Source organism: Boleophthalmus pectinirostris, unplaced genomic scaffold (genome assembly GCF_026225935.1).
Source record: "Boleophthalmus pectinirostris isolate CB_2022bp ecotype Guang Dong unplaced genomic scaffold, ASM2622593v1 HiC_scaffold_1, whole genome shotgun sequence".
Classification (NCBI taxonomy): Eukaryota; Metazoa; Chordata; class Actinopteri; order Gobiiformes; family Gobiidae; genus Boleophthalmus; species Boleophthalmus pectinirostris.
Window position 1 is genome coordinate 2,755,674 of NW_026570970.1, and position 16,255 is coordinate 2,771,928.

General features: G+C 42.5%; 1 protein-coding gene across 1 annotated transcript in view; it reads right to left on the minus strand.

Moving 5' to 3' along the window:
* The window catches only part of LOC110156248 (radixin-like), a 31,232-nt gene extending 16,832 nt beyond the window's left edge, over positions 1-14,400 (minus strand). The window contains 6 exon segments of the mRNA XM_055148890.1: positions 346-441; positions 443-469; positions 724-819; positions 5,431-5,514; positions 9,270-9,333; positions 14,312-14,400. Of these exon segments, the coding sequence (XP_055004865.1) occupies positions 346-441; positions 443-469; positions 724-819; positions 5,431-5,514; positions 9,270-9,281 (315 nt within the window). The 5' untranslated portion in view covers positions 9,282-9,333; positions 14,312-14,400.
* Positions 14,401-16,255: the final 1,855 nt, after the last annotated feature.

Sequence of the window (16,255 nt, forward strand, 5' to 3'; positions counted from 1 at the left end):
TTGAACCATTTCACTTTTGTTTCTGGTTCTGATATTGTCATATTTTAGTTTTGGGATTCGGACGTCGTTAACTGTGTGGTTGTTGGATCCAAACAGTGGAAAACGGCTCGAGAAATTTGTTTGCAAACTCCATAAATGTAAAAGTGAATCAGATGTGTGTGACTCAAACCTCCGTTCAAACTGTTTCTCTTCCCAACGGGATTGAAAAATGGTGAAAGGTGAAAGGTGAAGGATTGATCCACAGGAAGAACCAAAAAGGAAATATATGTCTGACTAAGAAATCATCCTGAGTTTACAGAGAACATTTTGTATGTGGAGCGACGACAAAACAATCTGAAATGTGACCTGGAGGAAGAAGAGTCTCTGGGTGATCTCCTGGATGAGCTCCTCAGACACGTCCTCAGGGAAGAACTTCACCCTGAACTTAAACTGCAGAGGATTTCTCCTTCTTCACGTCCTGCTGTGTCACCTACACACAAAACACACACACACACACAACACACTGTCACTACACACACAACACACACACACACACACACACACACAACACACAACACACTGTCACTACACAACACACAACACACACAACACACACACACACACACAACACACGTTACTACACACACAGCACACACACACAACACACTGTCACTACACAGACACAACACACACACACACACACACACACAACACACACACACACACACACACACACAGATGTACCTTCTTGTTGTGCTTGAGCCAGGTGATGTATCCTTTACTGTCCTGGTACTGCAGCCCGAAGAACCACATCTCCCTCAGCCCCACCGTCCTCACCACCTACACAACAACACAACAACACAACAACACAACAACACAACAACACAACACAACACAACACGACACACACTGTTACAAGTGTGTAACTCCAGGACGCGTTTGTGCCGAAGCCAAAGGTGAAACGAACAAACAAACCTAAAACATCTCATTGTGATTTTCTGACAAGAATCGTGACTGAATCTGAACTGACAAATAAAACAAGAATCACATTTCAGAACATGTTTGTACAGATCTAAACTACAGGGTTAGACATTTTTATGCAGAATAAGACCAGTCCTGGTGTAGTCCTGGTCTAGTTCTGCTGTAGTCCTGGTGTAGTCCTGGTTTAGTCCTAGTGTAGTCCTGGTGTAGTCCTAGTGTAGTCTTGTTGTAGTCCTGGTGTAGTCCTGGTGTAGTCTTGTTGTAGTCCTGGTCTAGTCCTGGTGTAGTCTTGTTGTAGTCCTGGTGTAGTCCTGGTGTAGTCTTGTTGTAGTCCTGGTCTAGTTCTGTTGTAGTCTTGTTGTAGTCCTGGTCTAATTCTGTTGTAGTCTTGTTGTAGTCCTGGTGTAGTCTTGTTGTAGTCCTGGTCTAGTCCTGGTGTAGTCTTGTTGTAGTCCTGGTGTAGTCTTGTTGTAGTCCTGGTGTAGTCCTGGTGTAGTCTTGTTGTAGTCCTGGTGTAGTCTTGTTGTAGTCCTGGTGTAGTCTTGTTGTAGTCCTGGTCTAGTTCTGTTGTAGTCTTGTTGTAGTCCTGGTGTAATTCTGGTGTAGTCCTGGTGTAGTCCTGGTGTTGTCCTAGTGTAGTCCTGGTGTAGTCCTGGTGTAGTCTTAGTGTAGTCCTGGTGTAGTCCTGGTGTAGTCCTAGTGTAGTCCTGGTGTAGTCCTGGTCTAGTTCTGCTGTAGTCTTAGTGTAATCCTGGTGTAGTCCTGGTTTAGTCCTGGTTGTAGTCCTAGTGTAGTCCTGGTGTAGTCCTGGTGTAGTCCTGGTGTAGTCCTGGTGTAGTCCTGGTGTAGTCCTGGTGTAGTCCTGGTATAGTCCTGGTGTAGTCCTGGTGTAGTCCTAGTGTAGTCCTAGTGTAGTCCTGGTGTAGTCCTAGTGTAGTCCTGGTGTAGTCCTGGTGTAGTCCTAGTGTAGTCCTGGTGTAGTCCTGGTGTAGTCCTGTAGTTGTAGTCCTGTGTAGTCCTGGTGTAGTGGTGTAGTCCTGGTGTAGTCCTGGTGTAGTCCTTGTGTAGTCCTGGTGTAGTCTGTGTTGTAGTCCTGGTGTAGTGGTGTAGTCCTAGTGTAGTCCTGGTGTAGTCCTGGTGTAGTCCTGTGTAGTCCTGGTGTAGTCCTTGTGTAGTCCTGGTGTAGTCTGGTTGTAGTCCTGTGTGTAGTCCTGTAGTCCTGTAGTCCTAGTGTAGTCCTGGTGTAGTCCTAGTGTAGTCCTGGTGTAGTCCTGGTGTAGTCCTAGTGTAGTCCTGGTGTAGTCCTGGTGTAGTCCTGGTGTAGTCCTAGTGTAGTCCTGGTGTAGTCCTGGTGTAGTCTTGTTGTAGTCCGTGTAGTCCTGGTGTAGTCCTGGTGTAGTCCTAGTGTAGTCCTGGTGTAGTCCTGGTGTAGTCCTGGTGTAGTCCTGGTGTAGTCCTGGTGTAGTCCTGGTGTAGTCCTGGTGTAGTCCTAGTGTAGTCCTGGTGTAGTCCTGGTATAGTTCTGGTTTGGTCCTGGTTTGGTCCTGGTTTAGTCCTGGTTTAGTCCTGGTTAACGAGTCCAGGCAGGTGTGGATTTAACTTGGACATAATCCCAGGTTAACGGGCGGGTGTGGTCCTGTACTGCACAGGTGCAGGACTCTGCTTTGGACCGACCCAAGCCTCTTATTATATGAGGGAGTGTAAAGTACATTACATCATATTAATATTATTCATGTGGGAAGGAGGGATGGTTCTACTATGAAACGTGGGACACTTGTATAATAAATGTTTATGTTGCTGCTCTGACAGTTAGACGTGATTGTGTTGTTATTTTAGAATGAGTTGTTTATCAGCACAGATCAGTTCACCTGTTGAAGTTCCCACTGAACCATCTCTTTCTGGTCACATTACGGCTGCGTTCAGACTGCACCTGAAGTGACCCAAATCCGATCTTTTAATGACAGTCTGAACCACACAGATCTGATTTTTTCAAATGTGACCCAGGCCACTTGGATATGTGCTCCTGAAACTTTTTGAATTTATTTGTTTGGAGGATAAGCCCCTTGAGATGTGTCACCATCTCGTTTTCAAGGGGGTCCTCATAAATACAACAGCAAAAGACAGATACAGTTGGGCAGACAGCAGGAGACATAAGTTCAAATAAGCATCAAAACAACTAAATCAACACAACCACAAACACACACACACACACACACTCACTCACGCTTGACTGTTTCACACATAATAAAACAAATTTGAAAGAAAAACAGAGTTTTTTAAACAGAGTTCAAAGATAATCACAGGATACAACAAGATAAACAACAAAATTCAACAAAATAATAAAAATAATCAAAAACAATGACATGGTTTATGTAAATGTTGAACCAGAGCATTTTTAAATAAAGGGACAGAAGTTAAAGCACGAATTGATGAGGAAAGATTGTTCCAATCAGAAGCAGCTTTATATTTAAATGAGTATTTTCCAATTTGTTTTTTGACTCTTGGGACGACAAAAAATATCTGATCTGCAAGACGTAAACTATAAGAGGATCTGAATGGAATTAAATACTGTTTAAGATCTTCAGGATAACTGAGATTAATACATTTAAAAATAAATAATAAGCAGTGAAGTTGACGTCGGGAGGACAGAGTGAGGAGGACAGTTGGTGGAACATTCGTACAGTGGTGAGTTCTGAAGGGACAGCGGAGAATGAATCTGCACAGACTGTTCTAGAAAACGTTGAGTGGTTGGAGAATAGAAGTTGTAGTATTTTGATAAATGATATCGCAGTCATCTAAAATGGGAAGAATTAGTTGTGAAATAATCTTTTTCCTAACAGAAAAACTAAAACAACTGATGGACTGATAAAGTAATTTTAAGCGAAATGGAGTTTTGTTTGTAATAGTTTGTATGTGGGCGCTGAATGAGAGCGACGGGTCAAGCCATAAACCAAGATATTTTAATTTATTAACTGCTATAATTGGTGATGAATCGGTAAATGTCAAATTTATATCATTAACAGAAAAAGGACGGATTCATTTCTGGAACAACATGAAATATGATTTAGATTTATTAAGTAGAAGTTTGTTATGCTGTAGCCATAATTGAACAGTATTAAAATCATGTTGAATTGAGGATTGAATATCAGTAATATTAGATTTAGATGAATTAAATAACTGTATCATCAGCGTAGAGTTGAATATCACAGGCTGTGCACACAAGGGGAAGGTTGTTAATAAAAATAGAAAATAAAAAGGGACCCAGTGAGGAACCTTGAGGGACGCCTCTCTCTATTATGGAGACATTTGAAAAGCCTTTAAAGAAAACACATTGTTGGCGGTGATGAAGATATGAATTGAACCAAGGGAGAGCAGATCTGTCAAGGCCTGTAGAATGAAGCTTGTCCAGTAAAAGATAATGGTCGACCATATCAAAAGCTTTCGTGAGGTCAATAAATAAGGCACCAGTGAGCATATTATTGTCAAAACCTGAAAAAATATCACTGGTAAATTTTAGTAAAGCAGAAGTTGTTGAAAAATACTTTCTAAAACCAGACTGAAATGGAGATAGAAGATTATTTTTCGATAAGTATTCAGACAGTTGATTAAAAAATTATTTCTCATAGACTTTAGCAATGCTATTGATAATTGAGATTGGTCTATAATTATTAAGTTTGCTGGGGTCACTCCCTTTATGGAGCAGTATAACCTTTACACATTTCCACGCAGATGGAACCTCACAGGATATAAAAGACAGGTTGAACAGATCAGCCAAAGGGTAACAAAGAACATGGGACGCAAATTTAATAAACTTGGCTTCAATGCCGTCTGGACCAGCGCGACCATGCAAAGAGAGCCCATTTATGGCTTGGTGCACAAACCGATACATATCTGATCTTTTGACATGCGACTTCAGTCTGAACGGCCAAAGTGCATTCATCCACCTACACGTTATCAACAAGCCACAAACGTCACTATTCTGCGCTGAAGCAGGCGGAAACCGGAACTGTAAAATCTCCAGGTGCTCGATGCTGCGTCCATGTTTGGACAACTTCCATAAACACAGAGACGCTCGCTGCGGTTGACGTCGTCGTGTCTCCAGTGTCACATGTGGGACACTTTCGGGCCATTTACCGTTCACACTGGAGTCACATACAAGTCGCATTTAATTGGAAATGTGAACGACCTCGCAAAAACATCGGATTTCACAAAAAAATCAGAATTGAGCATTAAGCCCTGCAGTCTGAACGTAGACTATGTTCAAATAAAGCTCTGTGTCTGAATGGATCTCGGGACTGAAGGAGTCAGAGTCGTGTCAGGCTCCGCTCTCTCTGCACACAGACGGGCTTTGTTCTGTCAACCCTCTGCTCCATCCCTCCATCCCTCCATCCCATTCCTCCTCTTCCTCCTCCTCCACCATCTCACCATCTCCACGCTCCTCCTCCTCTTCTCTCTCTCTTTCTCTCTCACCTGGTCGAAGAGCTGCTTCCCTGTGGTGCTGGGCTGGATGGCGAACTCCAGCTCTGCGTCCATGGTGGTGACGCGCACGTTCAACTGTAACACAACGTCACACAACGTCACACAACGTCACACAACGTCACACAACGTCACACAACGTCACACAACGTCACACAACATCTGAAAACTCTGTATAGTTCAGCCAGGAAACTGAGCCCAAAGATAAAACATGTTCAGTTTGTGTAGAGTAAAATAATAGAAGAAAAATAGACCATTTTCACAACGGCCGGAAGTGCCACGATGTAGGTAAATGTCACTCCCAGTTAATGTTTTTCTACGGCAAAATATCTGTGGAAATCTCTTGTGTATTTTCCCCAGCTTCATAAATCTGCCCCATCACCAAATTTTCTTCTTCTGTTTTCTTCATGATCAGAACATGAGTTGAGTTTGTTGTGTGACTAATGTGTCTCGTTGTTTCCTTTAAGTTTTGTTCTTTCTTCTCTTGATCGTTGTGGATAAATTGCTCATGAAGAATGTTTATCCTTTGTGGAGTTTGTTGGTTGAAGATTTGGTGATGGGGCAGATTTATGAAACTGCTGGAGAAAACGACAAACGTTTACACGGATATTTTGACACAGAAAACCATTAAACGGGAGTTACTTTTACTCAATATCACAGCACTTCCGGCTGTTGCGAAAAAGGTCTCTCCTAAAACCTGGAGGTGAGTCTCGGTCGGTGCACTGTTGCCATAGCGACGTTCAGAGGAAAGTCACATGGGGCACTTTAAATTTTACCTGGAGCAGAGTCTAGAGAACTGAAGCCCTGATGGATCAGACCAAACACCAGGTCAGAGTCGGTCCTCCTCACTCCATAAAGTGTCTGAGGGTTTGAATAGGGCCCGGGAGAGATCACTAGATTACCCAAACATGCACGGAGGACCCTAAAGCCACTTCAGGCAGGTTTGAGAACAATGTCATATCATGAGAAAGCTCCAAAAAAACAACAATTTAGCATAAGAATAAAAAAGTTATGATGACTTTTTAAAGGTTGTATAGATTTTCCAAGGAAAGAGAAATGCAGCGACTGTTGGTCCTTTTTTAAATGTTGAGCTTCGCACCTTTTCCCCTTCTCTTCTTCTTTCAGCAACGTCAAAAACTGACTTTCTTTTGCAGCGAACCGGTCGTGAATTCTTCTCTGCCATTAAAACTAAATTTGTGCAAACTGAGAGCTACAGTTCAAAAAAGACACCAAGAACATAAACCACACAATCCCAGCGCGTCGGCAAGTCAGCGACGCTAGAAATGTAGGGAATTTGATTGACAACCTAACAGCCAATAGATAAAGAGGTAGCCTTGTTATCTATTGGCTGATGTTTATCTGCCCTCACTACGTCCACAGTTGATTTTTTGGATTTTCTTTATAATTCTAACTTTTTGACAATTTTTTTTTTTCCATACAACCTTTAAGCGGCGTGGAACATTCAGAGTAAAGCAGTAACATCTCCATGGTAACAAGCACCAGAAATGTTCCGCAGTGTCCCATAAAACTGAACTTCACACCCTCTAACGACCCGCGCTCACACGACCCGCGCTCACACGACCCGCGCTCACACACCAGCATTTTCATTACACAAATGAAAAGTTGCTGCTGAAATATTAATGGGTCGTGTGCAGCAGCGCCCCCCCCCCCCCCCCCACCATGACCCGGCCCCCACCTCACGAACTGGGCCCCTCCCCCCCCCACCACGGCCCGGGCCCCTGGGGGACTTCCTCTTTGGACAGAGACATGTGCAAAACGCCACAAGCTTCAATAATTCAGGAGAACTCTGCTCACAAACACACAGATACACACACATTATACACACACATACACACATTATATACACACACACACAATACACACACACACAAACACAGCATACACACACACACACACACACACACACACACACACACATACACACACACAATATACACACACACACACACAATATACACACAACACAACATACACACACACACACACACACATACACACACATACACACACACACATACACACATTATATACACACACACACAAATACAGCATACACAAACACACACACAAACACACACACACACACACACACACACACACACAATATACACACACACAAACACACATATACACACACAAGATATACACACACACAAACACACATGATATACACAAACACACACATACACACACACACATACACATGCACACACACACACAAAGTAGGGACACAGACACACACACATATACGATATACACACACACAAAGTAGGGACACAAACACACACATGATGTGCACACACACACACACACACACAATATACACACACACATCATATACATACACACACGATACACACAATACACACACAAAGTAGGGACACACACACACACATATCATACACACATATCATATATACACACACAAAGCAGAGACATACACACACACACACCTATACCTACACACACTATACACACACACACACACACTATACACACATCATACACACACACCTATACCTACACACACTATACACACACACTATACACAAATAATACACACACATAACTATATACACACACACACTATACACACACACTACACACTCACACACACACATCATACACACATATCATACACACACACACACACCTACATCTATACCTACACACACTATATACACACACAGCACACACACCTATACCTACACAGATACACACACACAGGGCAGAGACTCACACACACACACATCATACACACATATCACACACACAAACACACATACATCACACACACCAAACACACAAAGCAGGGACACACACACACCTATGCCTACACAGACACACACACAGAGCAGACACATACACATCATACACACATCATACACACACACACACTCACGCACACGTACACACACATACACACACCTATGCCTACAAAGACACACACAGAGAGAAGAGACACACACCCACACAATCCAATCTTCACCCAGAACAACAAAAACAATAAAGTTTAATGAGTCCTCCCTCGCATTGCTCCCCGTGCTAAGTCACTCCCCCTGCAGAGCGCTAACACAACACTCAGCGTGCGTCCTGCTGATGAAACTCCTGCACATACATCAGGTTTGTGAAGTCGTAGTGTGCAGTTTTGTGTCATGTTTTTGTATATTTATGTACAATTGTCGTGTGGGAACCTGGGGGCGGAGAATAGGGCCCAGAAGAGATCACTAGATTACTCAAACATGCGTGGATGAAAAATGATTTTGCATAAAAGACCCTTTTTAAACTGTTCAATATGGCCGAGGATTCAATGTGTAAAATAAAAGATTTCACTTTTCAGGACACATCACTTGCTTGTTGCCATGGAGATGGCATCGTTTTGCTTCTTGGAATGTTCCACAGTATGGCATTAAACGTTCAGAATGCGGGTTAGACAAAAAAAAAATAAAAAATCCTTACATTTTTCATTCTCAGTGTTTATTTTGTACGATCATAAACGATAAACTTTGTGCCTCCTTTGTCATTATTATGAGTTTGTACGACCATAAATAAAAAACAAAATCCTCACTTTTTTCATTCATTATTTCTGTTTACTTTGTACGTTCAATGTTCAACCACACGATTATGTAAAAGAGTTGGGGTCGGACATTATAAGTTAAATTAAATTCAACTTCATCCTCCTCCTTTTGAGCACCACGTCCCAAATCTGCACATGCACACGTCCTTGTTCTTTGACGCTGTTGTTGTTGTTGTTGTTCTTGTTCTTTGCTCAAACAAATAAAACGAAATGAATGAGGCGGAGGTTCTCTCACCGTTTTGGGCATGTTTCCTGTCCTGTGGCGCCGCCCCTCACTGGACACTCAGCTCCACCTCCACCTGAGGAACACACACGGGTCAAAACAAGAACAACACTTTATATAAATCCTCTCAAACGACCTGCTCCACACAGATGAGTTACAGTTCAGGCTCTAAAGACTCACGAGAATCGAAAATCAGACACTAAAACTCAATGCTCTTTTTTTCACAGGTACTAAAAAAAAAAAAAAAAAACACTGACAGGACGGAGCAGAAGTAAAATTTTTCCTGAATGTGTTTAGAACGAACTGGACCTGGATCAGAGAGACAAGTACACACACATGGACCTGGTTTAGACCTGGTTTAGACCTGGACCACTGAGGGATTACACAGATAAAAGGACACATGGGACCAGGGACTAAACCAGGACTAAACCAGGTCTAAACGAAGTCTAAACCAGGACTAAAGCAGGGCTAAACCAGGATTCAACCAAGACTAAACCAGGTCTAAACCAGGACTGAACCAGGTCTAAATCAGGTCTAAACCAGGTGTAAACCTGGTCTAAACCAGGACTAAACCAGGACTAAATCATGTCTGAACAAGGACTAAACCAGGTCTAAACCAGGACTAAATCATGTCTAAACCAGGTCTAAACCAGGACTAACAGGACTAAACCAGGACTAAACCAGACTAAAAACTAAACAGGGTCTAAACCAATAAACACTAAACCAGGTCTAAACCTAAACCAGGTCCAGGTCTAAACCAGGACTAAACCAGGTCTAAACCAAGGTCTAAACCACTAAACAGGACTAAAGGTCTAAACCAGGACTAAACCAGGTCTAAACCATCACTAAATCATGTCTGAACCAAGACTAAACCAGGACTAAACCAGGTCTAAACCAAGTCTAAACCAGGACTAAATCATGTCTAAACCAGGTTAAACCAGGACTAAACCAGGACTAAACCAGGGATTACACAGCTCTATGGAAACATGGTAAATAGAAATTAAAGTATTACCACTTAACGTGGAAAATCACAAAGTACTGTGTAAAAAAAGAGGGTTTTTATTCTCATTGTGGGATCAGAATCGGTATCGAGTATCGGAACGTCATTAATTAGAGGCGTTTTTTAGATGCCCAAACACTGATCAATACTCAAACTAAAGTATCAATAAAGAGAAAGACTGGGCGGCAGGAGTAGAAGCTGGGAAAGTGTTATGAAGCACTTTTAAATCTTAATTATTTGGATTATGACGAGGGAAAAGCAGCATATTCACAATTTCATTCGCCTCCACAAAATATCGCAATTATCGCAATAAATATCTGGATATCGTTACATCCCTAGCGATATATCGAACTTCAAAATGCGTCACGGTGAAGGGCTGCGTGTTTTTTTCCCTGACTGACTCCTGACTCCTCCTGCTCCGTGATCCTTTGACGCTCGTTTTAGATTTCTCCTGACAGACGGAGCTCTAGTGTCTGTGCAGGCGTCTGTAGATCCACACGAACATCTTCAACAACTCTGCACGACCCTACAGTCCACACGTTTACGCCGAAAAAACACTCCGCTATTTTAAAAAGTCATTGTGTTTTGTTTATGTTTATGTTTAAAGGTCCAGTATCGCACAAACCTGAGTCCTGTGAGCTTTAAATCAAGTTCTGTTCTCCAAAACAGACCTGGAGATGTGTTTTGTTTCATTCATGTTTGAGTAACTCTGCATTATTCGTCTGTTTACATCTACAACGCTCAAAACGCTCCGTTCCACCTCGTGATGTCATGAAGTGGTAGTTTTCAAGTGAACAGTTCCTTTTACAGCAGTTACGATTGATCAATTATGGAAAAAAATCAGTATCACGATTACTTAAATGTTTTTTGTTTTTTAACACGATGCATTTATTCAGCATTTCTCTCTAAAAAAACACTCTGTTATTGTAATTTATGCAAAACTTTCAAATAAATTCAGGCTACAAATCTGAACTTTAGAGCAGGTTTGCGACGTATAAAACATAAAATGACTAAAATAAACTTTGAACATGAAATAAGGCAGAAAAACATAAATGTGTCCAAAATAAACTCTATATCCAGCTGTTCTACAATCTCTAGATTTAAAAAATTAAATAAATAAACTTATTAAGCTTTAAATCATTTCAACTTGATTATGAGTTTGAGATCATTTGACACACAATCAAAATTTGATTAATTGCACAGACTTAAGTTCAGTAGAGATCGGCAGTTCCTGTTCTACCACATGACATCACAAGGTGGAACAGAGTTTTTGGTTCAAACCAACTGGATTTCAGTGTTGAAACATTTAACCAAATGAACGACTCGTGTGAGGCTCGTTCTGTTTTCTGATCAGAGAATCGTCTTGAACCAAAACATCAAATCATAACATAAAAAACTTAGTATCAGGTTTAGTTTGATGCAGATCTAAATCTAAATGACTTTATTGTAGAACAAAACCTGTTTTTACTCAAACTTGTGGACAGAAGTAACATTTACCTGCTCAATTCAAGGCAGTTGGTTTCTGTGGTTTTACCAAGTTGCTCTTAAAGTAAAGTTCACTACATATTTCAGATTTGAGGCGCTGACTGATTCATTGGCTCAGCTTCACAACAAGATTCTATGAATGAAAATTAAAGTGATGAAAGAGGAATTTACTGAACACTGCACTGAGGAATGAACCTGTCAACTCAGCTTTAGATTCACACTCCACTTTAGTCTAAAGTTTCAAGGAAATCGGTTTTCTAGATTTTTTAAAGTAAAGTTAACTTGTTACATTTTACAGTGTGTCAAGCAAAAAGAATATCACAAAAAAGAAAAGAAAAAAAGGCTAAGTCCTGTTCCGCCTTCACTGGACGACTGGACTGATATAATCGATAGGGCTGGGATCATTAAGAAGTTGCCGATACAATACACACCTTGATACAGAGAACTTTTGATTCAGTTTGATATATTTCAAATAGATTTGATTTGGTTAAAAAAAAACAACTAAAGTCTAAATCATGTCTGTGATACTAAAAGTCTTACTTAAACCACTTCTTCTTGTACAAATTTCATATGAAACTTAAATATTTTAATCGTCAAAACAGTGAAAATGTCAAATGTGTCACATAAACGTCTTCCTCTGAACAAACAACAAAACTGGAGCTGTGACAAAATAATTTAGTAAAATAAACCAAAAATACTCTTGGTGAAATATCGATACAGCAGCCCACGATATCGATACTGTATCATCACATTAAACGATACGATACATCGATATTTCAATATTTTTGCACACTCCTACTAATTGATATAAGATGGAAAATCAAACTTATACAATAAACATTCAAAGAGATTTGTATTGTATTTTGGAACAAATTGATTAAGTGTCACTGAATCGGAACATTTCTTTTAACTTCTCCATTTCTGGTGAAGATTTGGTGATTTCTGTTTGCATTTTTTGTTCCTGTGAGCTTCCCCTGTTCTTGTAAATAGTTTAGTGTTTTGTTTTGTTTTTTTGTGCTCTTTTTATTCCTTTTTTTAATTTTTTTTTTATGTACCAAACATTGGGAAGATAATTTGAACTGAAAATCTGTAATATGTAAATACAACCTCTTTAAAAATGAAATTTTAATGAATGTTTAGTGTCATCTTTTCTACCAGTGACTAGAGATGTAACAATAATCGAAATATCGTGATATCGTATCGTCAAAGTTCTCACAATAATATCGTGGACCATCACAATATATCGATATATTTTGGTGCAACAAAAGCTAAAAAAAACACAGAGGGAACTACATAGACCATGATCCTTTGCTCCTTTTCAGTGCAGACGACAAGAAGAAATAACAGTTCTAACACTTTTACATTTTTGGATTAAGTCTTGTTGAGGCATTTTAAGAGGAAAAAGTGGCATATTCACGGTTTTGTTCGCAGCCTCCACAAAATATCGTAATAAATATCGTACCGTGAGATGTATATCGTGAAAATATCGTAGAGAGAGATTTGGATATTGTTACATCTTTAATCCTGAGACTTCTTAACATATCGTGAGCTTTCCCACGTTATCGCAACAAATATCATACCGTGAAGTTCGATATCGTATTTATTACAACAAAAAACAACATTTAAACCGTTTTTATTTCCGCTGTCCTCGTCTGTGCTGAATATTCTCGTCTATAGAATTGTGTGATGTCATCTGAAACCTCCAGCACCTCCACGCGGGGTCATGACCAGAACTCCAGAACCAAAACCTGGACCAGACCTTTTGTTTGGGACGACTGCAGGAATAAATAAATATAAGAAAAAAGCGAGAAACATCGACCTGTGCGTCTGTTTACATGTCATTTTTTCGAATTATGGTCATTTTGAAGCTCGGTTTTCTGTATTTTAGCTTCACAAATGACAATATATTTCACTTTTTACTATTCATGCATCCAAAAATACAAAAATAAGAACTTCCTGGGACATTTTTTGCATAAAAAATTAGACGAATTAATAGTTTTGGACACATAAGGGACGCAGGACTCAAAACTGGGGCTGTCCCGAGTAAAAACTTTGAGTGAAATTGTAAAAAAAATAATAATTAAAAATGCAGCTTTAAGTTTTAGTTTCAACGATCATGTTCGACATTTGAGGACATTTCAAAGTCCAAACGCTTCTGCTTCGACAACACGGAACGATAACAACTACGTTAGCTGCGCATTAGCTACGCGCGCCGTCTCCTAGCAACGACGCAAAGGTGAGAAGCGGCGTCAGGTGCACAAAAGTTGCAAACTGCACCAAAGTCCGCGGACGTGGAGCGTGCGGGGGACATGACACAGGTCAGCGGTCACGGCGTTGTCCGATAATTGCGTACGAACCGACAGGAGCGCGTTTACGTTACGAGTTGAGACGGAATTAAAATTTGAGCCGCGTCCAGTTGCGTAACGCGAGCGACAGTGCACGTCCCGAAAGAGCTCAGGCAGGACCGTAAAAGCCGCGCGGGTCAGATGCGGACGACTTGGGTGCAACTTGCGGATGTCGATACGTCGAAAAGTTTGGGACGCAGAAAAAAAAAAAAACAACAACTCACCTCTCCCGCCGCCGAGTGCACGCGCCGCCCCTCCGTCCTGCGCGCGGGGGTCGATACGTCCGCACAGGTGTGATGTCCGCGGCGGGTGTCCTCGTGCCGTCCCGCTGCTGCTGCTGCGCTCGAGCGGCGCACGCACGAACCGAACGTCACCCGGGGGACGCAGCGGGAGGGGGCGGGGCGTGCGTGTGCGTGTGCGTGGAGTGACGATCTGACAGCGAAAACGAGCCGTGAGCAAATTTAGGACTAAAAATACGTCAAATGATCAGGCGACGTGGTTTTACGCGGTGACGTCACACAAACTTATTCCAAGTTTTGCAGCGAACGACAAGGATGTGTGATCAGGGCTGCACCTGTCTCTCCTGCTCCTGTCTCTCCTGCTCCTGTCTCTCCTGCTCCTGTCACTCCTGCCCCTGTCTCTCCTGCTCCTGTCTCTCTCCTGCTCCTGTCTCCTCCTCTCTCCTGTCCTCTCCTGCTCCTGTCACTCCTGCTCCTGTCACTCCTGCCCCTGTCACTCCTGCCCTGTCTTCCTGCCCTGTCTCTCCTGCCCCTGTCTCTCCTGCCCTGTCACTCCTCCTGCTCCTGTCTCTCCTGCTCCTGTCTCTCTCTCCTGTCTCTCCTGCTCCTGTCCCTCTCCTGCTCTCCTGTCTCTCCTGCTCCTGTCACTCCTGCTCCTGTCACTCCTGCCCCTGTCTCTCCTGCTCCTGTCACTCCTGCTCCTGTCACTCCTGCTCCTGTCACTCCTGCACCTGTCACTCCTGCTCCTGTCTCTCCTGCCCCTGTCTCTCCTGCTCCTGTCACTCCTGTCCCCTGTCCTCCTGCCTCCTGTCACTCCTGCCCCTGTCACTCCTGCCCTGCTCTCTCCTGCTCCTGTCACTCCTGCCCCTGTCTCTCCTGCTCCTGTCACTCCTGCTCCTGTCACTCCTGCCCCTGTCTCTCCTGCCCCTGTCACTCCTGCCCTGTCTCTCCTGCCCCTGTCTCTCCTCCTGCCCCTGTCACTCCTGCCTCCTGCACCTGTCACTACTGCTCTTGGAAGAAAGGAGGAGAGGAGGAGATGAGGAGACAAGGAGACAAGGAGAGGAGGAGGCAAGGAGATAAGGAGAGGAGGAGACAAGAAGAGGGGGAGAGGAGACAAGGAGACAAGGAGAGGAGGAGATAAGGAGAGAAGGAGACAAGGAGAGGAGAAGGCAAGGAGAGGAGGAGACAAGGAGAGGAGGAGACAAGGAGAGAAGGAGACAAGGAGAGGAGGAGAGGGGAGATGAGGAGAGGAGGAGACAAGGAGAGGGGGAGAGAAGACAAGGAGAGAAGGAGACAAGGAGAAGAGAAGGCAAGGAGACAAGAGGAGGAGACAAGGAGAGGAAGAAAGGAGGAGAGGAGGAGACAAGGAGACAAGGAGAGTAGAAGGCAAGGAGACAAGAGGAGGAGACAAGGAGAGGAGGAGCGGGGTGAGGAGAGGAAGAGAGGAGAGGAGACAAGGAGAGAAGGAGACAGAGGAGGAGACAAGGAGACAAGGAGAGGGAAAAGGAGGAGAGGAGGAGAGAGGAGAGGAGGAGATAAGAAGAGGGGGAGAGGAGAGGAGGAAAGGAACAAGGAGACAAGGAGAGGAGGGATAAGGAGAGGAGGAGACAAGGAGAGGAGGAGACAAGGAGAGGAGGAGAGGATACATACAGTTCTATTAAAAGAACTTGATCAGAGACAAAAGTAGTAAAATACTGAACTGAAGTAAATATTTGAGGTATTTGTACTTTACTGAAGTATATTTTACAGTCGGTACTTTTTACTTTTACTTCACTACATTTGTGAGCAGGTGTCTGTACTTTCTACTCCACTACATTTTTGAACAGAACTGAAAAGTAAAAGTATTTTTATTATATTTTATTATATTTTGAGTTCTGCTGAAAAGTCTGAAGGATTTTTATATTCTGAGAAACACAAATATCCAAATAA